At 46.1% G+C, this 24,204-nt stretch overlaps 1 protein-coding gene across 1 annotated transcript in view; it reads right to left on the bottom strand.

The window, feature by feature from the left end:
* Positions 1 to 209: 209 nt before the first annotated feature.
* RS1 (retinoschisin 1) overlaps positions 210 to 24,204 on the bottom strand; it is a 30,536-nt gene continuing 6,541 nt past the window's right edge. The window contains exons 2-6 of the mRNA XM_056862018.1: positions 16,498 to 16,523; positions 12,828 to 12,933; positions 3,046 to 3,187; positions 2,401 to 2,596; positions 210 to 379 (exon numbers count right to left, since the gene is read on the bottom strand). Of these exons, the coding sequence (XP_056717996.1) occupies positions 227 to 379; positions 2,401 to 2,596; positions 3,046 to 3,187; positions 12,828 to 12,933; positions 16,498 to 16,523 (623 nt within the window). The 3' untranslated portion in view covers positions 210 to 226. The remainder of the gene's footprint in view (positions 380 to 2,400; positions 2,597 to 3,045; positions 3,188 to 12,827; positions 12,934 to 16,497; positions 16,524 to 24,204) is intronic.

A 24,204-nucleotide genomic window follows, 5' to 3' on the forward strand; every position in this document is an offset into this window, starting at 1 on the left:
TCAACTTTATTTTTAGTTGAAAAAACTCCATTAAACCTGCCAAAGTTGCCAAGGATATAAATCACAGCAGAAGGTGGTTGTATAATGCTTATACTTTCTATAGTACATTGAGAGCCTATCCTACGTACAGGAAGAACCTACACGATTTATTCATAGTATTTCTATAATCTTGTTGATGCTTCCCAACATGTCCCTTACAGAGTCATGTGGTGCTGTTGGTTCCGCATCAACCACACTTATTCATGCACTCGAGCAACTCCATCCTGATGGCAATGCGCACGTGCCAACCAAGCGGTATCAATCGAATGTAGCGAGAGACGATGGGTGGGCGCAGAAGGTTCTGCACAGTGGATGATCTGTCTGAGTTCCCATAGAAAACCTACAGAAAGCCAAATGACAGAGGGTGGGGGGTCAGCTTATAGAAGACTTTGAGGAAAAACCTAGGTCTTCACTTTCCTTTAATTTTGCATTCAGTAACTTGGAAACAAATTGACTGATTGAAATCACTTTGTGTGATTACTTTGCCAAGCAAAGCTGCTGATTGTTTCAGTCACTAGAAATAAACTGCTTCCAATTACATGGTGCATGTTGCTAAATTCTGCTGAGGGAGATAAACTCACCTTTCCACAGCGTAATTATGTTAATACAATAGCAAGCTTGTAAAGGCAAGTAATCTCACCTCCAAAGGTGCTATGTCTAGTTAAACATAGAAAGCACCCAATAATGTAAGTGAAGAGTAAAGGCCATAAAATTAAAGGTTTTTAAATGATGTAAAATATTTAACTCAGAAGATTCCAGTTATTCTTGTTGATTGTCACCATTTAGGGTTGTGCATATCGATATACCCAAACCGAAAATAAACCCAAATTACAGTTTCTGCAATATTCGGGTTTTGGATTTACCGAATACCAAAACCTGGGAATCTGCCCGAAGCTGAATAGGCAATTCCTGAAAAGGGAATTTGGCTTTTTCAGGTTTGGCTATTCACCTTTGCTCAAATGCACGGCTCTGTGCTTTCTCCCATTTTTCTATTTTTTTTTACCAGTTTTATTAGGGACCCTGTTGAGGTAGAGGTTGTGTAAACAGAGCCAACTTGGTCTGACCAACCATTCAGTGGGTTAATCTGGATAAAGAATAAGGGTTTTTTAAAAGACGGGGGCTCACCAAGTCCCGTCTGGAGGGATAAACCCTCCCAACTAAAAAGAACCAACTTCAACAGCTGATCAAACTACCAGGCTTCCGAAGGAGACTCCCTCACCTGCACAGATAAGCAGCTCCTTCAGAACAGCCCCCATGGTCAAGACTTTGGCTAACTCTGATATCATCCCCCCTGAAAACCTGCTTTCAAACTGAAGTTTGTCCCGAGTAGAGGCTTTGTTTCCCTGCCCTGTGACCATCTCTTGAAATCAGATTTTTGATGACCATAATAAAGGACTATTCACTGGATGTCATTTGCCACTAAAAGAAATGTTTTCAGTTCCTTATTTTTCTTGCATTTAAGCCTTTTCCCTCAGTTTGGAAGCTAATTTGCATGGACATCATGCTAAGTACCCCAGATACAAATGGAGCCCCCAGACTTGGAGGCACCAGCCTGCCAATTGGCTCTTTCCACCATTCCTTGGCAATACTGAACTTCTGGACCTGAAAACTGATGGACAGCTAGCTTATTGTGGGTTTACTGGAAAAATTGTGCCCAATAAGCCTGAAATTTACCTCTCTTTTTTTTGCACGATCCTATCACCATTCAGACTGCACAGAGGTTTGCTCCAATGTAATAGATTCACTACAAACACAATTTTTTGAAATGATATATGGAGGCAGAAGACTTACAGCCAAACTAGACATTATGGCAACCAAAGTTTTGACTCGTGGCAGCCAACATCATTTCAGAAAAGAATTTGCCATTTAAAAGTTCTGTGAGGGTCTGATCCTGATCGGCATCACAGTGATCCAAATGAGCATCACAGTGTGGATAGGTTTACAAACCTGGACCCGCATTGGCTACATATACAGAAGATGGTATATGTATCTTCCTTGCTTGATCAGGGTACATGTGTTTTACCCAGAAGTATGGAGTTTGCATTATATTTGATGACCAGTATTGCAGTTGAGTCAATGAGTTGGAAACAGACTAAATTTTCCAATGGCAGAATGGAACTTTCCTGCCCGTCCCCCACTGCAGTCTTCATGAAATGCTGTTCCTGGGGGAGAAGGGACCCTGAGGAATGACATGGGAGTCTGCAGCAGGAAGGAGGAATCAGTAGAATTTACTATTTTAGTCTGGATTCAACCCATTGAATACTAGAATTTTATTTGAAAAATGTCACTCATCTTGATGCCAAGTTCACACTGTTCACGAATCTCTACCAAATGTGTGAAATCATCACAAAATATACTGACCCGGTTGTTTCCTGTCTGGTCCTTGTAATAGACCCAGTTCAGATTCTCATCAGTCCTATACTGAACACTGTATTTTGTCATCCATTCATCTGCATCACACCTTCCTTGTGTGAGTATCCCTGAAATAACTTTGATTTCCTTCAGGTCAATCTGCAGCCACTGATTAGAGTCTTGAAATTTTGAGAGCCAGGCACACCTGTAACAGGTTTAGTAGAAAAATGCAGTGGATCAGGTGAATGTTGATGGAGAACAGAAGATCCCCAACTCCTCACTATTCTCTTTCATATCTACCAATTCTACTGTGCAAACCACTGTCGATATCATGTTGTTAACCTCTCTCAATAGACAATAGCCAAACCACAATGTTCTCTCTTATTGTTGTGCTCTTAAAACTTCAAAATTCTGCTACACTCCTCACCCACCGAGAAACAGAACCCAGGGTGGGAATATGAAGATAATAATTGGGGCTATGCAAATAGGGCCCACTATAGAATGCTGCATCTCCACCCATTGTGGGCAATTTGGCAGTGGCACAACAAGTCAGACATTTTATTTGCTGGAACTTCACATCTTAACTCAATATTTTGCAGTACTCATGTAAAATAATAATAAGAGTTAAGAGATATAGGATATCTCTCAGCTTACCCAAAGCCTTGTCCATTAAGCCGGGCTTTGTTAGCAGTCCATGAAGTATACCATCCCGTGTACTGTTCTGGATTGGCACAGTTTATCTGATCTGAAGTAACAGATCCAGATTCAAAACCAAGTGGCTTGTGATAAGGACATTCTGTAACAGAAATATAAGCCACTTATCAGAAGACTGATGGAGTCCCAAAAATCTCACCATTATCTCCTCAAAAGTTGTCTAAACTGCCATTACAGAAGATAGTACAGGGGGAAAAAAACCTTCCTTTTACTAGCAGGAAGAAGCATTCATGGAATGAAGTTTGTTTTCTCTTGGAATTGTTTTAGGTTTTTCAGTTTAGGTAGATTTTAATAGTTTATAAGGGGGAAGAGAAATCGAAAAGAGGGTTAAAACTTAATATTACTTCATATTTGCTGGAACCCCAAGGCAGAGGTTTGAATCCAAAGGCCACTTTCTGCTCCTGGAAAGGGAAAAATCCTTGCTGATTCCCTTACCCTCACTGCAGGCCACTAGGTTCCGTGAAATGTGACCCCAGGGGGACAGAGAACCCTCAGGAAAACATGGTGACGGGTATCAGCAATGGAGCAGATATCAGCCAAAATAGCCCCTTGTTTCACTTGTGGAAAACAACCTTTGCATTCCACCCAGAATGTGCTAGACCCTAGTTTGTTTGCTTAGCTTCTTTACAATATGCAGGGACATTCTCTGAGTGATATGTGCATCAATATTTGTAAATGCATTGCATGATTTTGCTCTCTGTAAAGTATGAGTACATATAATACAGGGATTTAGGTATCATTCATCACTACTCCTTCCCCAAAGCATGGTCATGCGGTCAAATTGTGGGCCGTGAATAAGTGAAACCACAAGTCATGAAAGTGAATGGCTAGGGTCTCCTGTAGAATGAAGTTTATTGATACATTTTAGTTCAGCAATTTCATGCTTTGAAATTTTGTTCTTGGCTAATGGTTTTGAGGTCATCAGCGTGCTACAAGACTCTTTGTTATTTTTACTACAACTAGGTACTGTAACTACCTCCCTGTCAGGCTGCTATCTCGGTTTCGTTATTGCCTCTGTCTCTGTGCTGTATTGTCTGCCCCCCAAGGTCGCATGCCTAAGCCTGGGAACTCAGCTCCTGGGAAACTGTATTCCTGCGTGTAATCTCCCGCCTTTCCTGCCTTATAATATCTCCCAGCTAGTGAGCCTTTCATAGCTGTCATTTTATTCGTTTGCACTGTATGCCTATTTGATCAGTAAAAGCCATCTGTTTGGACTCTATAAGACTTTGTGGTGATTTCTGGTTCTGTGGGCCAAGGGCTGACATTATGACAGCTATCTCTTCACCGTTCTCCTAGCCAGGCTGGAGCCCAGGGGGGGTTCGCCTGCCACTTGGATGGGAGCTGTGCAGCTCTCCAGGTGATCTACTACCCTGGAGCCCTTCTCAGAGGACCCTACTCTGTTACAGGACTTAATCGCTGAACTTTTCCGGACGAACCGAGAGGTTTGCCGCTTGAGGGGACTGGTACACGCGCAGTGGCAATCTCTTACAGGACGTCTCTGGATGTTAACATCGGAGGATACTGATGCTCGTTTAGATCTTCAGGACTTGGATCAATTACTGGACGATGCCCGATTGGCGACTGAGGATTTACAAATATTAACTGGACTTTTGGATAATCTTATTTCTCGACAAACTCTTTCTACCATGGCGGGAGCCCCGCCGGAGGGTTTTTCCCTGATCCCGGATGCGGCCAGCTGCCAGGCTGAGGCCAAGCGAGTCGCTATTAGCACCGCTCTTCTCCTTGTGGAATGTACAAAGGACACCCCGGTAGCCACCTTGGCTCAAGTTTTGACCCCGACGTTTGGAGCCGAGGCATCCGCACTGGCGGTTCGAGTACAACCTCTGCTGGGCGGGGAACCTGACCCCATACTCTTGCTCCTCGAGACAGAACTTTTGCCGCGCATTACGGCAGAGGCTGCCCTAAGACTTGAGAACGCCAAAGTTCTTGCGGATCAGCAAGCCGCCGAAGCGGCTAGGGTCGCAAGAGAGAGAGAGGCGGCGGAAGCAGCCAGGGCGGCTGCAGCAAGGAATCAGGCGAACGTGGACACGCGCCCCAAGGACTATGTACTGGGACTATCAGGTCTAACTTTTTCCCCGGCGTTTGTCCCGTCGCGTGCGACCCAACGCGCACGCCGTTTGGCTGACCGACGTCGAGACTCAGATGAGTCTGAAGACGAGGATTTATATGGGGATAGCTCTCAATGGGCCACGAGCTTCCGAACCAGTAAGCCTCATCTTACTGGTGGCCCAAGTGAGGAGGTTCATCTTTTACGAGCCCAGAATCGGGAGCTCTCCGACCGTGTTGATCAACTCCAAGAAGTAATGGAACTTATGCTTCACGAGAACAGGCAATTACAACAAACCCTGATAGCTCAGAGACAGCCCGTTCCGATACCGGGTCAGGGGGTACCCGTACAACCACCCGCTAATGTGCCTGCTCCACCCTTACCTCCTGGAGCTCCTGTTGCTCCTCCGCCCGGACCACCCGTGCAACCACCTGCTAATGTGCCTGCTCCACCCGTGCCTCCCGGAGCTCCTGTTGCTCCTCCGCCCGGACCACCCGTGCAACCGGGTCAGCCCACGCCCGGTCCTTGGAAGCAACTCAAATTGAGGACTACGTATGACGGATCTCTTGAGACTTTGCCTTGTTTCTTGCATCAAGTGGACAGTTATATGCGAGAACAAGGTCAACTTTTCCCCACGGAAGATAGCCGGGTGCGGTACGTAGCTTCCCTCCTGACAGGCAAAGCGGCTGACTGGATGGTCCTCCAGTTTGACACCCGCTCTCGTGCGATTCGTTCCCTCAACAACTTCATGACTGCCCTGAGAAGGAGGTTTGAGGACCCCTTCCTGGGAGAAAGAGCCAAAACGGAACTCTTACAATTAAAACAAGGCTCTGCTACAGTTCGGGAATTTGCCGATGAATTTCAGCGACTAGCAAGTAAAATTGTAGGTTGGCCCGAGACCACCCTAATCCATCATTTCAGGGAAGCCTTGCATCCTGACATTCTGAACTGGTCTTACATGCGGGGCGATCCCGATACCCTCGAAGGCTGGATCCTATTAGCCGAGGAAGTGGAAAGCCGCCGCCGCTTTATTTCTCTCGTCCGTCAAAAGCACAAGGAGAAGGGCACCCAAAAGCCTCAACCCAAGGCACCACTGCTCGTCCCACGAAATCCCCCACGTCCGCTCCAGGAACGTGAAGCCCGATTTCAGAGGGGTGCCTGTCTTACATGCGGAGAAATGGGCCACTTTGCAGCCGTTTGCCCACGCCGCCAGGAATTATTTCGTCCCAGCACGACAACCCGCGCCCGAGGTCGTCCACCACGCAGAGGCACCGCGGCCACCCGCAGCGCAGCTCCGGGAAGGCCCACACCCTCTGCACTCCATGCCGGGGACCCAGCCTCCCTGCCTGCTTCCAACGACCCCGCCGGGTCTCGGATTACAAGTGCCCCATTGGGGGACAGCTTTCCCTCTTCGGATGAGGAAAACCCGTGGATTTCTCCAGCCTTAAACCTGGAATCTCCCCTCGACTTGTCAAAAAACGGCTCCGGTCTGTGGTGAATGGAGCATCTCCACAGACCTCTCAGGATCTTCCTATCAAACCAAATGCTCCTACCAAAATCAAAGAAGTGGACTCCACCGTCTACGTAGATGCAGTTTTACAACAACTTAACGGAGGTCCACAAATCCCCGTCAAAGCACTAATTGACTCCGGTTGCTGTCGCACTCTCATAAGCGAAGCCACGTTTGCTGCACTCAGAGCCGACTCAGAGGCTTTACCCGCCCCCGTCCAATTTGCTCAAATGGACGGGAGCCAATTCCAGGGGGGTCCAGTTGATCATCGCACCATAGGGGTGGCAATGGGAATTGGTTCCCACTGGGAACAAATAGACTTCACTATAGCCCCTATCCGATTTGAAGTGGTCTTGGGAATTAACTGGATTAAAGGTCATAGTCCCAATATTGATTGGGAAACAAACACTATCTCTTTCGCTAGTCCCACCTGCGACCAGCATCGGCAAAACTTTGCTCTGCCATTTCCGCCCGTTCCAGCGTTAACCTCTACTGCCCCAGTACCACCGGCTCTACCCGCTGTATACCGGGACTTTGAAGATGTCTTCGACCTTAGGGAATGTGATGCCTTACCCCCCCACCGGGCCTCAGACTGTGCGATTGAAGTAGTAAAGGATTGCACATTAACCAAAAGTAAGATTTACCCTATGAGCGCTTCCGAGCGCACTGTCCTCCGGGACTTTTTGGACAAAAACCTCGCCAGAGGGTTCATTCGCCCTTCGAATGCCCCAAACTCGGCCCCCGCGTTTTTCGTCCGGAAAAAAGAGGGCGACCTTCGCCTGTGCATTGACTTCAGAAAGCTCAATGCGGTTACCCAGACCAACGCCTATCCTATCCCATTAATATCGGATATTTTGGGACAATTACAGGAAGGCCGTGTGTTCTCTAAATTAGACTTGGTGGAAGCCTACTACCGAGTCCGTATCCGCGAAGGAGATGAACACCTCACTGCCTTCTCTAGCTGTTTCGGAATGTATGAATTCCTTGTAATGCCGTTCGGATTAAAAGGGGCCCCGGGGGTCTTCATGCAACTCATCAATGAAATCCTACATGACCTTCTATATCGTGGGGTGGTGGTCTACTTAGATGACATTCTCATTTATTCGAAAACTATGGACGAGCATGTGACTCTGGTCAGGGAAGTTCTACAACGCCTGCGTAACCATCAACTGTTCGCTAAACTAGCTAAGTGTGAATTTCACCAAAGCAAACTCACGTTTTTGGGATACATCATCTCCCACCAAGGTCTTCGCATGGACCCCGCCAAAGTCCAAGCCGTCCTCGATTGGACTCCCCCCACCAACCGTAAGCAAGTACAGCAATTTCTGGGATTTGCAAACTTCTATCGGGGATTCATCCCTAACTTCGCCCAAGTGGCTCTACCCATTACGGACCTACTGAAAACTAAGGGAAAAGTAAGCTCGGCTGCCTTGCCCTCCGCAAAAATCCTATGGACTGAGCAATGCCAAGCCGCCTTCCTGGCCCTCAAACGCCTCTTCACTTCGGAGCCGGTGCTACGGCACCCAGACCCAAATCAAATGTTCATTGTGCAAGTCGATGCTTCCGATGTAGCCATGGGAGGGGCTCTCCTCCAGCAAGGACCGGACGGTCTTCTTCACCCTTGCGCTTACTTTTCAAAAAAATTTGCGCACGCTCAATTAAACTGGCCCATCTGGGAGAAAGAGGCCTCTGCAGTTCATCATGCACTGACTTTATGGCGGCAATTCTTGGAAGGGTCTAAAGTACCCTTTGAAGTTTGGACCGATCACAAAAATCTAGCTGCCCTCACGGGGTCCCATAAGCTATCGGCGAAACAACAACGGTGGGCGGAGTTCTTTGCTCAGTTCCGTTTCACCCTGAAGCACGTCCCTGGGAAGCAGAACGTTCTCGCGGATGCCCTCTCCCGTTTACCACAATATCCGGTAAAACTCGAAAGACCTACCAACTCTCTGTTCACCCCTATGCAACGTGGGGCCCTACCTATGCTGGCTGTGCAAACCCGATCCCAGCATCAAAACACCTTCCCTAACTCGCAAGCTCCGCCAGCCCAACCGGCTGCCCAGCCGCCACCGCAACAGACCGGAGTTCCCGCCCCTCCTACCCCTCCGACCGCTCAGCCGCCTGCAGTCTGCGCGCCGCCGCACGTAAGCACTAACCCTATAACTATTCCTCAGATCTCCAGGACCGACGGGGGGGCTCCCTCCAAAATCCCCATCTCCGAATCCTTTTTAACTGTCCTTCGGGACCAGTGCCTTTTAGAACGTTCCGCTCATACCCTACCTCCTGGTGTTTTGGAACAAGGGGGGTCCTGGTACAAAGACTCAAAATTGTATGTACCCAAAGCTCTCCGGAAGGACGTTTTACATTTAGCTCATGGAGCCAAAACAGCTGGGCACTTTGGGTTTCTGAAGACCCTTCACTTATTGCGCAGACAGTTCTGGTGGGGGGGAATGCGTTCCGACATTGACTCCTTCATCCGCAGCTGTCCCGTTTGTGCCGCTGCGAAACGATCGCAGGGCAAACCCCCGGGACTGCTACAACCTCTTGAAACGCCCAGCAGACCTTGGGAAGTGATTGCTATGGACTTCATGACTGATCTCCCTCTCAGTGGGGGTAAAACTGTGTTGTGGGTTGTTACTGATTTGTTTTCTAAGCAAATACATTTGATTCCATGTGCAGGGATCCCCTCTGCTCAGAAACTGGCCCGCCTCTTCGTGACGCATATATTTCGTTTACATTCGTTTCCGCGTAAAATAATTTGTGACCGCGGAAGTGGTTTCGTTTCTAAGTTTTGGAAAGCTTTCCTCAAGTTGGTGGGGGTGGAACAGGGATTATCCAGTGCATACCATCCTCAAACTGATGGTCAAACTGAACGTGTCAATGCTGTACTTGAATGTTATTTGCGTTGTTATGTTAACTACCACCAGGATAACTGGGTGGAACTGTTACCTTTAGCAGAATATGCCTACAATAATGCCATGCATCAATCCACAGGTTTTAGCCCGTTTTTTGCTGTATATGGACAAGATTTCAGTCCCATCGTTCCTACAGATGATGTAGAGGGGGAGGGGAACCCCGACATTGCCTCCTGGGCACACGCCCTCCGTACCACTTGGCCCTGGCTCGTTAGCAACCTCGACCGGGCCAAACGTAAATACAAAGCGCAAGCTGACAAACATCGCTCCCCCGGGGGTGATCTGCAAGTGGGTGCTTTGGTTTACCTTTCCACCAAAAACCTCCGTTCCACCCAACCGTGCCATAAACTCAGCGCCAAATTCATTGGCCCTTTCCCCATTACGCGGGTCATAAACCCTGTCACAGTGGAACTGGCTCTCCCCAAATCCTTGAGGCGTGTGCATCCTGTTTTCCACATAAGCCTCCTCAAACCCCATGTTGCTTCTCCACGGTGGCATCCGGACCCACCGCCTGCGCAGCCCATCATGGTGGGGGGGGAAGAACACTTCGAAGTCTCCAAGATCCTTGACTCCCGTATTCACCATGGCACTCTCCAATATCTAGTTCGTTGGAAACATTTTCCCCCTGCCTATGACGAATGGGTGCGCGCACGGGATGTCTCCGCCCCCGACCTCGTCGACGCCTTTCACATTGCTTACCCGGACAGGCCAGCCCCCTTGCGAACTGGGAGGGGGCCTTGAGGGGAGCAGAATGTCAGGCTGCTATCTCGGTTTCGTTATTGCCTCTGTCTCTGTGCTGTATTGTCTGCCCCCCAAGGTCGCATACCTAGGCCTGGGAACTCAGCTCCTGGGAAACTGTATTCATGCGTGTAATCTCCCGCCTTGCCTGCCTTATAATATCTCCCAGCTAGTGAGCCTCTCAGAGCTGTCATTTTATTCGTTTGCACTGTATGCCTATTTTGATCAGTAAAAACCATCTGTTTGGACTCTATATGACTTTGTGGTGATTTCTGATTCTGTGGGCCAAGGGCTGACACTCCCTGGATTGTATCAGAGATCCACAAATCATGCAACTTTGAGTATTTTTAAAATGGAAAAGAGGTATATCCCAAGTAATTAAGCAAATCGCATTGGGCGTATGTTGTGCATCCTGCCACTTCCACGTAGGCATTATGCAACTGCTGAGTTCTTTGATCATAGAGGCACATTTTGAATGATGGAGGCTGCTTCCACACAGTGAGGTTTTTCCATTTTGCATTCATCATCACTGTGATCAAAGTGGTTATGCACTGCAGTTTGGAAGCCGAAGCAGGAAAAAAACCTCCATGTAGAAACAGCCAGAGGTCCCATCATGGAAACTGCAGTGATCACATGTGTGAAAGTAGAAGAAGAAGAAAAAGAAGAGTTGGTTTTTATATGCCGATTTTCTCTACCACTTAAGGAAGAATCAAACCAGCTTACAATCACCTTCCCTTCCCCTCCCTACAACAGCTGAAGAAGTGAGCTGTGGTTCACGAAAGCTCATACCCTGCCAGAAAATATTTTTGTTAGTCTTTAAGGTGCTACTGGACTCTTGCTCTTTTCTACTCCTCCCTACAACAGACACCCTGTGAAGTAGGTGGGGCTGAGAGAGTGTGACTGGCCCAAGGTCACCCAGCTGGCTTCATATGTAGGAGTGGGGAAACAAATCCAGTTCACCAGATTAGCCTCCGCCGCTCATGTGGAGGAGTGGGGTTTTTATATGCTGACTTTCTCTTACCACTTAAGGAAGAATCAAACCAGCTTACAATCACCTTCCCTTCTCCTCCCAACAACAGACACCCAGCTGGCTTCATGTGTAGGAGTGAGGAAACCAACTCGGTTCACCAGATTAGCATCCAAGTGGGGACTCAAACCCGGTTCTCCAGATCAGACTCCACCGCTCTTAACCACTATACCATGCTGGCTCTCAGAAGTGTTACAACAATGCAAACTAAGCAGCACCACTTTGTGGTAGGCTCAGATGTGTGCAAGAAATTTTATTTTTAGTAAGACTAATCATGGTAACAGAAGCATAATGTACTTAAGAGGCCACCTTCTGTTCTAGAGAACTGCTGTAGACTAGGGATTACTAAACAGATGTCTGGAGACTGCCAGGTCAAGTCAGTTAAAGTATTTAATTTGGTTACCATTGACCTTAAGAATCTACATATGTACTAGGCAAGCTTTGTACATCTTTCTCCTCTAGGAAAGCTTCTACAACCCAAACAACTGCTCTCCCAGCATTTGAAAGGGAAGCTCCTACTTGGCTACTGCTACTGTTTGCTTATGTTTATATTGCAAGCTGAAGGAAATTGCACCCATCTGCATTAAAAAAAAAATTCCTACTCTGTTTAAAGTAAGACAGTCAAATACTGCAACTAGTAAGACTGCAAATACTGCAACATCAGGGGGTTATCTAAAATTTTCCTGCTTTGTGTCTGTTACAGGTAAATTCTGAAACTCAAGAAGCATGCCCAGCACGTCTGGAAAAATAGAAGAAAATGGTCATGAAACTACTTTCTCCCTCAATATTTTTCTAATGTTTCCACTAGTTTTATTCCAAACAATTAAAGGCATTATAAAAACTTCTTATAATCTATCCCACCCTTCTTATTTGATGTCTTTTCAGTCAAGTGATGTCTTACTTTTTTAACTCCAGAAAAGCTACAGTACTAAGAAGGGTGCTGAGCTATAATGTTAGCATCACTAGGAATAATATGCTCAATAGCCTTCATGCTCAGTTCAGAGTGATAGTGAGAATTTAGAAGACCTGAAATGGCCCGAGCCAAGCAGCTTTCTCCATCACAACCTTTAAGAGCAACCAAGTATGTGCTTTTAAATACACCATAGCAGGTCGCGAGGGCACCATCAGTAGTGTCTTCGGTGGCTGCCTCTTAACTTTGGAATTCTCATCCCTGCCTGAGCACAAGCCTGTTCCAAGTGGCCAGCACTAAGAAGGTGTAATAATTTGGGTTTGGGGGTTGGGTTGTAAAATATGCTATCAACTATGGGTTAGATCTTACCATATGTGAACTTTCTCAGCTTCCTCCTCCTTCTGTAGTGTCACCTCTAGAGACTTCCTGTGGTCTGCAGTTGAAGGGGAATCAGCAGTCCCTGCCCTCAACCATTGGAAATGTCCTTGCGCAAGTAGAAATAGTCCATAGGATCCAACACTATAAGCAAAGGTCAAATAAATAAAGCAGCTTACCTGGCATGCACTGCAGACTGCTTGCTCCAGTGGACCATACTGAGTTGGGACTTTCCTGACAATCACACTTGCAGGCTTTGCTGTGCCTGTGTTCCAGTCTGTCATCCTAACAGCATAGAGAAGACACCATCACTCTGGCATGCAACAAACTGATAGACTTCTGTTTTTCTGGGGGGCCCTACTGTTGGTGTAGGGCTCCAAGGAAAAATGATACAAAACAGGTTACAGAGCAGCATTTGACACAGAAGCAAATCACAGTTCAAACTGCATCATCATTGTCCATATCGTTGATATGGGGTGTTATGTATGTATATAGTTGGGGAGTAAACAAGGGAGACTTAGGAGCTTGAGTTCTGCACGAAGGATCCTAAACCCTGCTCACCCTATTGGTCAAGCAAAAGGACCCCATTGGCTCTAAGCCAATATGTACCATTGGTCACCAGGACGTTATGTCCCCCTATCACGGATCAAGGGGGAGTGGCTGCAGGCAGCCAAGGGGGAATATAAACGGGTTGCTCATTGTGTTAACCAGTTCTGTTCCTGTAATCAATAAACACGGTTGTTGTTTGAACGTCTCCGACCTCGTGAATCCTTCCCACGCGGACTTAACAGTGGTGACGAAGACTGGAGAGCGACCCGGCTAACCTGTTGAATCACTCCCTCTCCGCCGTTTCACAGTGACCGGTAGGTAGCCTGGCCCGATTGCTGATTCACTTGGATTCTTGGGAGAGACGAACACACCGCACTCATGGCCACCACCGGGTCGTTGGAAGCTTTCGACATCTCCAACCCCGGCGACTGGGAGAGCTACGCTTCCTGAGTCTCTTTCTTCATGGTCGCGAACAAGTTCACGGACGCTGTGCAGAAGCGGGCGGTGTTCCTCAGCGTCTGCGGACCCCGGACCTTCCAGCTGGCCCAGACCCTCTTGGCCCCCGTGAAGCTCGAGGAGACTGACTTCGATGCCATCATCTGGAGGCCAATTGTAATCACAAAAGATCTCCAGACCCCACCTGGAGGTTGGCAACCCAACAATGGAAGATGTTTTCCAATTCCCCGCTGTTTCATCAACTACAAATATCCATGGCATTTTGGACTATTTCAGACTACATCCGCTGTGCTGTTTTTGCCATCTCAACCCAACCCCAGGGCTTCTATTTGTCCCACAGGAAAAATGTATAAAGTACCATGAGGCAATTATAAGGAGCAAAGTGACTCAGGAGCAATAGAAATTGGACCAATAGTTCAGGGGGAAAGCATTAACCCCCTGTTCCTCCCCACAGCATGGTCCCAATTTGGATCTAAGAAAAGGGCAGTCACAGTTTTAAAATAGTGGGAGACCTGTTCACAGATTTTTTGCTTGACTTGAGCGAAATTGCTGAGCCTGGGGGGCTCACAGGAGTGGGTCCTGGTCCCCCAGCCCTCCACCTCAGCAGTCCAGAGCTACAGCAATTCATTGCAGGAAAGGATGTATTTTTCTCCCTCCCTGTGCTAAATAGAACACAACCACTATTCCTATTTTCACCCCGTCCCCGGATAGTGGCTCGCCCTCCTTCTCGGATTAAGAAGTCCTGAGGGTACATGATAAAGAAGAACCAGAGGTAGGGCTGCTAACCTTCAAGTGGGGGCTGGAGATCTCCTGGACTGATCTCCAGACTACATACACTGCTTATTTATTATTGATTTATTTATTTAATCATTTATTCCACTTTTCCTGGAGAAAGTGGCTGTTTTGGAAAGTGGACTGCATGGCATTATAACTTACCGAGGTCCCTCTCCTCCATAAACCTCCCTCTCCCAGGCTCTACCCTCAAATCTCCAGGTATTTCCAAACCCGGAATTGGCAACCCTAATCATAGGAAGCATCTCACACTAATTCAGTTCCCTTTCCCCCTAGGATGCTATACCTGTTCCAAGTGCAAGCCAGCCAACTCCTCCCCGCCCCCACATGCTTTTTTAAAAACTGCTCTCAAAATGCCATGAGCACGCTTTATTGTCACAAGGGCATTAAAAAAAATTACAAACTTTTTTTTCTTCATATCAGAGGAGTTTCTTAGATATGTCAAACAACCTAGTTTGTATGTAGGTGGCCTGGTTTGCTATTTTTGTAATTAGCATGGGCCACCCAGTCTCCTATTAGAGATATTAACAATGATTATTTGTAAAAAAAAAAAAAAAAGATTTATTTTGCCATTCCCCAACATGTGTCAACTAGTTTTCTAATTTTCATATTATTTTGTGTTTGATTGTTTTGTGCTGTGAAAAGGTTTGGTTTAGCAGTAAATGTAGTTATGGTTGATATGTTTGGTTTCTCCAGATCTTAAAAGCACTATTATTTCTAGAGTTGCCAGGTCTGGGTTGAGAAATACCTGGAGATTTTAGGCAGAGCCTGAGGAGGGTGGGGTTTGGGGAGGGGCTTCAATGCCATAGAGTCCAAAGTGGCCATTTTCTCCAGGTGAACTGATCTCTATCGGCTGGAGATCAGTTGTAAAAGTGGGAGATCTCCAGCCACCACCTGAAGGTTGGCAACCCTAATTTTTTCCTAAATTTCATGGATAGTCCATAAGTTAGTAGTCTTGGATATCATAGTTATTAGAGACAGTGCCTCCCCCGAAGCTTCTTCTCTGCTCTTGTTTAAATAACCAGTGCTGCTGTAAATACCAGAGTGTAAATACCAGAATTTATATTTCTGTAGTATCCAAGGAAATCATTAGGCAATGAGCACATTCCTGGGGAGGGAGCAAAACTCCATAGGAGCTGGTGTGATCCCGTTCTGGTGTAAGTGCCCATTTAACCAGGGATAATGGGCACTTACGTAGTCCTAGGTGCCTGGGTGCTCCGGAGTGGTGCGGGTCTCCGCCGCCACAGCTGCCACGCCGGCACCTAAAGCCTGGAAGCGGCAGGGGGGGCGATTCTGCTTGTTTGGGGGGCAATCCAAGGGGCGGAGCCGACATTAGTCAGCTTCCTAACCCCTTTTGCCCTGGGAAAAACCAGGCGTGGCTGGTTTTTGAGCTGCGGCGTGGCTGTGCCACCATTTTCACTGTTTGCAATGGGGCATTCAAAATGGGGCATTCCCCCCTTTTTTTCTTTTAATAAAAGCTTTTCCCCCCTCCGCAGCGGATCTACCCCCACCCCGGAATGGGCTGTATGTAAAATAAGATTGAATGAGACCATATTGTTCAGATTAGAATAGCCCTTTTGTTGTTCTTACAAGCAGAATCTCCCAGATGAACATGCAAATATGGGGAATTATGTGGAAGTAGCACACCCAGAAGGAAAATTGGGGAAGTGGGGAAGTGGCAGCAATTCAAAAAGCTTTTTGTGCAATCCGCAGACAGCTCTCTAAACTTAATGTCGGTCTGCAGGGGTACCTTCTGAAGAAAAGCAAGGATGAAAATGTATCTCTCCGGAAAATGTGTTTGTTTAAAGCAGCAATTTGATAGGAGGATGCATTCTGGTGCTGTGTGAACACTTGTGGGATGTGTTGCTAAATATTTCTGTTTTTAAAATACCAGAAGTTACCCTATGGCTGAACAACCTGAAAGCATAAATACCAATTCTACAAATTGCTGTTCTCCTATTCTTTTTGGTGAACAGTGGAGAACTCAGCACACGACGGGGGAAAAGTCCAAAAGGCATCAGGAAAGCATTCAGATAAGTTTGAGGCACCTACCTCAGCAGGTGACAAGGCCAGTGTGGCTACGTAGACGGATGGGAAGAAATGACAAGAAAATGACAGTTAAAGCAATTACTTGCAAGTTGTGGCAATGAATGCTAAAGGTGCTAAAATGAATCATACGGTCACTCATTCAACACAATATATTCCTGTGTGATGGATGTCAAACTGTAGCCACAAAAGAAAATTGAAAACAGAATGTATTCCACATGAGCTGCCTTTTCTGAATTAGAAAAAGTATAGGAAACACCCAGTAGAAAGCTACTAGCAGAGGCTACTTAGCAAATCCTTTCCCCTCCCCTTGGATAATCCGGATTGTAAATTCCCCCCCTTAAATCAAAGTAGATAAGATAGAGCTCATGGATAAAGTCCACATCTTTCCACCTCTTTAAAGGAAAATGACAACCATGTAAAGCCCAGATTCAAATCAGGGCCACAATAGGATAGGAAATGGGATTTAACTCGTCCATACCCACAATGAACTCTTCATACCCTCTATGTGTGTGTGTAAAGTGCCTTCAAGTCGCAGCCGACTTATGGCGACCCCTTTTTGGGGTTTTCATGGCAAGAGACTAACAGAGGTGGTTTGCCAGTGCCTTCCTCTGCACAGCAACCCTGGTATCCCTTGGTGGTCTCCCATCCAAATACTAACCAGGGTTAGCTTCTGAGATCTGATGAGATCAGGTTAGCCTGGGCCATCCAGGTCTCCATACCTTTTAAGGAAAAATGAGAAGCACCTGGTTTTGCTTTTCTTTTCTTTTTCTTTAATGAGATAACAACAGTGGCAGAGTATTTGTATCAGCTTCTGTTAGCTAAACCATATGGGAAAGGCTGAGTCTAAACTACTCTTCCCTTCTGATTGGGGCCAGGCACACCAGTAGCTTTGCTTTAAAAGATGGTAGAAAGCATCACAGATCTTGTCTTTTGACTGTTTGACCCAATTTCTTATCTAGCCCTTTACAAACTGTAAGTAGTCGACCCAAGTCAACAACTCTTGGGCACATGAGAGGCTCCAATACACACACAGGTTCCCTGACAACAAAATAGGACAGCACCATATACACAAAGGGATGAACGCCTGAAGGGCTTTCACTGAAGAGAATTGCACAGGAGCTCTGAAAAGGAATGGCAAATCATGGTTTGAAGTTGCAGGAATGAGACTTGACAATTCTCGTGCTCTTCAACAGTAGTTTGGAAGCCTTTTGTAGACAACAATGCAAACCATTAAGAGTATACAATGGGTTATACATTTTAAAACAATGGAAGCAAAAACAAATTATCACCATTTCACTAATTAGCTTTTTTGAATGGAAACTCATGGGGAAAAGACGGGTCGCTGCATTTTGAACCAATTGCAGCTTCTAGATGTCTTCAAGGTCAGACCTATACAGAGCACATTACAATAGTCCAGCCTGTTAAAGTTATTAGCTATTGAGCTTGTGTTCTTTCCCTCCCAGGATCTCAACATATATTTCCAGCTGTAATTTATCCATTTCATCCAATTGGGATGAAATACTCAGGCACCGTAATCTCACCCTCCAAATTTCAGACCAAAAAGAGAAATAGTCCCTGTTTTATAGGCAGAAGGTAGAGTTTGGCCAAACACAAAAAAGCAGGTTAACCTGACAGAACAGGCACCAATAATACATAACAAATAAAATGCTATTGGGCATAGGTAGAATGTGGGGATGTGGGGATTTGTAGAGGCAGGGTCCAGTTCATAAAGCTACCCTCCAGACTTATGCCATTTATGCATGGCTGTAATCAAATTTGTTTGTCCCTGTCCTGTCTCACATTTTATGACCCCATGTTCAAGAAATTGAATGCATGGGGACAGAGACTGGGACAAACAAATTTGGCAGCAGTGGTGGCGGCGGCTCCTTTCCGCCTCCAGGGCCAGTGCATCTCTCTCCCCCACCCCCACCCATTCCCCCCTCTGCCCCCCCTCAGCACCAGCCGGCATTTCAGCCCACCTCCCCCATGCCCTCCTTCCGCCCCCCCATCACCAGCCGGGGTTTCAAGCCCACCTCAAGACAGCCTTCAGCCTGCTCCCTGGAGCCCCACCATCAGAGGCGAAGAGGTGGCGGCTCCTTTCGGCGCCAGGGCCGCACGCTTCCAGCCACCTCAAACCTCCACCCGGCAACCTTTCGCTGGGTGGAGGCTGCAGTGGCTGGAAGCGTGCCGGAGGCAGGGAGTCAACCCAGATGCTAAACACTCCAGCGAGCTCACCCGTTTGCGGCACTTTTTACATTAAAGTTGCGATTAACAAGGAACAGGAAAACACAGGCAAGTAGCGGAAGTGGGCAGGTCGAACATGCTGGTCGGAGACAGCCATGCGTGTTGACTGAACACAATCAGTACATGCCCAGGAAATTCAGGGGACAAAACGGCCATGCGTTAATGGCCTTAGTTTGCTCAGGCATAGTGGAGCAGGTATCATGAGGGAGTTTCTTCTGTATTTACATCAGTCAGCTAACCCACATGTTACAAATTATGGCAGAGGAGCCTATTTTAAAATAAAAATGCAGCACATAGGCAAACCCCCCCCCCAATTATCCCTATTCCATATTTGCTGCATTCTGCATTTTTTTTCCGCAGCACTGGCTTCAGTGCTGGAAGTGAGCCTGGCTGGGACCAAAATGCTAAAAGAAAGGGAACCCAACAAGGTAAGGCCTGGGAGAGGGTAGGGTTAGGTCTCTAACTACCAGGCTGGAAGCTTGGTGGGTGACTGTGAGACAGTCGCAGACTCAGCATAAGCTATCAGGCAGGATTGCTGTGAGGATAAAATGGAAGACAGGATAATGATGCTTTGGGTCCCACTGGGAAGAAAGGAAGATATAAATGAAGTAAATAAAGGAATAAACAAAAACATTTCTTCACAGGTGAAAAGAAATATTGGTGTTAGAGATGCCAGCCTCCAGGTGGGACCTCGCGATCCCCTGGAATTACAGCTCATCTCCAGACTACCTGGAGCTGACAACCCCATCTCACCCCACTGGTGGCCAGAAAGGACGTGGCAACCCTAAATGGTGTAAATGCATAAGATACCCATGTTGTAATTTGCCTTGAGTATCAAGTAAATAAATAATATTAATAAATACTCCCCTCCCTCCTCCACAGACCTGCCACTGGGCATTCAATCATATAAACAGTGAGCAAATCAATCAGTCAGCGAGTTATAGCGTTTTTTAAAAACTACCATTTGGTATTAATTTAAGTTTGTGTTGTTGATGCTATTTTGCACCTATCAAATATGTTCACTGGGAAGTCTGCAGCATCCCCACTCAAAAGTACAGTGTTTTGCACTCTAAAACTGGCTAGTCTAGAAAGGGGAATCTTTATTGATATCGAGAACCCTAGCGTGGGCCCAGCTCCTCTGTACAACTCATTTGATCGATCACTGCACACACACACACCCCTCTGCATAGCAGAGGAAAGGGACGATGAAGTGAAAAAGGATGGGCCATAAAAATGTAGCGGCAGCTGTCCTCTAGCTGTGTGAAGATAGTAGTAGGTGGGATTTAAGTCCTCAGTTTGTCAACATTTAACTCAGTGGTCGGCAAACCGCGGCTCCCGAGCTGCGTGCGGCTCTTTGGCCCCTTGAATGCGGCTCTCCTCGGGGCCCGGGCGGCCGCTGTTCCTGGCCCAGCCCAACTTTTGAGACAATGCCCCCCCCCATACAAGCTGCAGCAATCCACCGTTCTTGACTCCTGGTGCTTAAATACCTGTTTTCGATGTCTGCACTCCTTGAGCAATTATAACACTCAGAGATTGCATAGGGAGTGTAATGATGTCATGACACCTCATTGCCAATCAGATTTGTCCTAAGTATAAATAGCCAGAGGGGAGGACACCATCACCACAACTATGAATAAACTACCTAGTTCCTGTGTGGATGATAAAATCCCCCACAACGGAGCTATAAATCTATGCAGTATACTGGTTAGTACTAGCAGTGGTGCAGTGGTTTGATAGTTAGATGAGGCTCAGCGATCCTTACTGTACCATGAAGCTTTCTGGGTGACTTTGGGTCAGTATCTCTCTTTCTCAGCCTAATCTACTTCATTGTGTTGTTATGAGCCTAAAACAGAGGCGGGGAGAACCATATACATTGCTCTGGGCTCGTTGGGGGCCGGGTGGGATGACAGTATGTCCTACACAGTCTGATTTACAAGCTTCTCTCACACACCCATGCATGCACACACGCTTGTTTTCTCTGTGATGAATATTAATGTGCAAACTGGGAGGACATGAACCTCACGGATAGTTTAGAGTTTCTGATGTCTCAAATCAACTGACCTCAATGGTCAGATAAGCTTCTTTTCCATGATATTCAAGAAGCAAAGGCTGGATCAGCAGAGCATTTACTACTATAGTACAGCTGCAAGGTCAAGACCAGCAAGTGCAAGAATTTATCTGACATACAGATTCATCTTGTGAAACACCTACTACTTTCCTAAACCTGCCTTTGTATGGTCCTTTCTGAAAGAATTTAAGTCCGTGCATGTTAGAATGCCATCTGGATGATGATAATGCTCATTTTAGGTCTGGCCCGCATTGGCACCATTTTTCTTTGTTTTCTCTGTTCAGCTCTTCACAGCTGCCGTTTTAGCTGCCATGCCACCAAAGGACCTTTTGAGGGTTTTAAAATATTTTTTGAAGGAAGATAGTTGTTATAGTATTGTAATGCTAGACCCCCAACAGCAGTTACCAATTTTGGGGTGGCATGGTGGGGGGAAATCCAAAGAAAATGATGGCTGATGGAGGAAACTCTATGATTCTGTTCTATTATTCTATGAAAGTGTGCAAACAGTCCTGTGTGGATAATCCATTGTCAATCAACAGTAATGAATGCAAAATGCTCTCCACATATGAACAGCCCTGGTCTCAAAGAAGGCTGTAATGATAACTGCTATTGTCAAACAGCAAATATATAATGGTTTATTAAGACATGAAGCAAAGTGTTCTTCATGGAGTCCATCCTATCCTGTAAAAGTACATGTTAAAAAAGCAAAAACAAATATATTGTTAGGGCAGGCAAGAACCAACCAAACATTCACTTAACTGAGCACATATGTAGAAGAAAAAGGGAGGGATGATGGTGAAGAGGGTGGTTAGGAAAAAGGGAGGACACCTATCCCCCAGGATGCTTTAATTTCAAACAAGGACTATCCTTCAGAATTTGTAGTCTGAGGGTAACCAACAGGAGTACTGAATAAGCCCTTACCCTCCTCTTTTGGCCCCAATGCCTTCATGGGGTTTTGAGCATTAGGAACCACCAGATGAAAGCAGTGATTTCAGAGCCAAAAGGAGAACAGGCTTGTATATCCCCTTTGGTCCACATCTTGCTCCACCCTACCTTTCCTCTTCTACCGTCAAGGAAGACAAACATGCTTATCTTTTGGCTATGCTTTTTCTATGATCAATATCTTTTTGCTTCAAAAGGACCCATTTGGAATGTTTATCACGAAGTCTTACACAGTGAATTTCCCCAGAAGGAAAAATCCTGTAGTGAAAGTCACTTCAGCAGGGAAAATTATACCATGTGCCTTCATCTTCCATCAATTCAAAACTAGTTAATCACAATTTGGTAGTGTAAATTAGCTATGCTTTGCGGCAAATACATGTTCCAATCAGGGATTGAATTAATTAGCCATAGGAAGCCGACCCCAGGCAAATTGACTCTTCTTAGTCAATACCATTCTCTGGTTGGCTGCTGAGGGGAAGGAGCCCTCATAAAATAAATGATAAAATTATCAGTGAGTCTGATACAAGAGGGTCAGGGCCCAGACAGTGGCTAATTTGGGGTTTCAAGGTTATGTGATTAACTTTGACAGCCTTGTCAATTCAGAATCCCTAGGACAGGCCTCAATTATGAAACTTCTAGCAGTAAGGATGTCTTAGTTATGGGTAGTTTCCAATCAGCCATAAAAAAATGGCCCAGGGCGGGGGGGCTTCTGGCTCTCCTTGCTGCTCCAGTAGGATCAGAAAAGGAAAAGTTGGTGTCCTGTCCCCGCCCCGGCATGATTTTTAACCACTCAAATTATTAATTTCAAACTTAATTTTGTGTGTGTGCATATGTGTTATGCATATGTGTTGGGTAGGGTTGCCAGCTCCAGGTTGGGAAATTCCTGGAGATTTTGAGGCTGGAGCCTGAGGAGGGTGGGGTTTGGGGAGCGGAGGGACTTCAATGGGGTATAATGCCATAGAGTCCACTTTCGGGGCTTTGTTTTCATTATGCATGTATTTTCCAACCTTTAGAAGTCACTTCGCTCGCCCCTTGCGTTTTCACCACATTTTGTGGATATTGTTTTACTCCAAGTTTAATGTCTGCCTCGATCCCAAATCAAAAGCTGATCCTGAACATACTTGTCAATTTGAGATTTTCTCTCCAAACCCATTCTCGCTTCTCCCTTTCACTTGTCTTTCCCCTCATCCAACCCCTTCCCTTGAACCTAGAATACCATAAGGCTGCTTATTGGGACAGTTTCACAGTGAATGTGGTCAGTTTCAAACCTCACCCTGATCAAATATTTTTTTTGTTTGTGACTAGCTAGAATGCTGAAATAATCACAAGCGACCTATGCAGCTGCTTATTTGGTCAGTTTCACAGTGAGTGTGGTCAGTTTTGGACCTTAGCCTGATCGAACAGTTGTAGGATTTCTTATTTTTTATTTGCAACGAGTGAGAATGCTAGTGAAGCTCTAAATTTTCTAATGCATTTTTCCTGGTGATGCATAAATTGAACCCCAAGTACTCTGGGAATTTCTTCAGGGGGGAAACCCCCTGTGCCTAGTGATTTGACAATTCGAGTTCAAATACTGTGCATCAAGAGAGCAGCATATCCAGCGGAAACTACAAATTACTTTTAAAAATTCAATCAATAAATCCACTAAACTAACTATCTAGTCTAAGTTTTAACTACAGAACTTAATTAAATAATCCCATACACCTTCCAGGGACAAACTGGGATGCAAAAATGGCCCCGTTCTCCAGTCTGCCCTAGCCTGCCCCCAACGGGGGCGGGGGGGAGGGAAAGAGCAGGCTCACCATGATTTCTGCCCAGCTTAGCTTTCATCTACCAACATTGTGTAGTGCGGAGGTTGCCACCTTGCCTATGGTTGCCAGCTCCAGGTTGTCTTAAGCCCTGCGTGGCAGATTTTCTTTTGCACATATTTGTTTTCCTTTAGGGTTGCCTTTTTTGTAAATGTTTTAGTTCTATTACTAATTGTCAGCCCGGTGAGGCTATTTTTTTGTTAACTGTCACAAGTCATATAATTTATTGCTTTAAGCCCTGCAGGGTAGTTCATAAATTACAAGCCCGGTTGAGGCTGTTATCAGTTAACTGTTATAAGTTAGTATTTATTGCCTTAAGCCCTGCGTGGCAGCCTTGTTCTCTGGCGGGTGTATCCTGCAACACGCCAGTATATATATATTTGTTTCCCTATGGAGTTGCATTTGCAAATTGTTTGAAAAAATAGAATCATTACTCCAATAGTTAGTCATGCTTTTTCATTTGTATATATGAGCCTCGTGCTGCTTTTTTCATTAACCTCCAGGTAATAGCTGGAGATCTCCTGCTATTACAACTGATCTCCAGCCAATAGATCACCTGGAGAAAACGGCCGCTTTGGCAATTGGTCTCTATGGCATTGAAATCCTTCCCTTCCTCAAACCCCACCCGCCTCAGGCTCTGCCCCCAAA

Source organism: Euleptes europaea, chromosome 16, assembly GCF_029931775.1.
Source record: "Euleptes europaea isolate rEulEur1 chromosome 16, rEulEur1.hap1, whole genome shotgun sequence".
NCBI lineage: Eukaryota > Metazoa > Chordata > Lepidosauria > Squamata > Sphaerodactylidae > Euleptes > Euleptes europaea.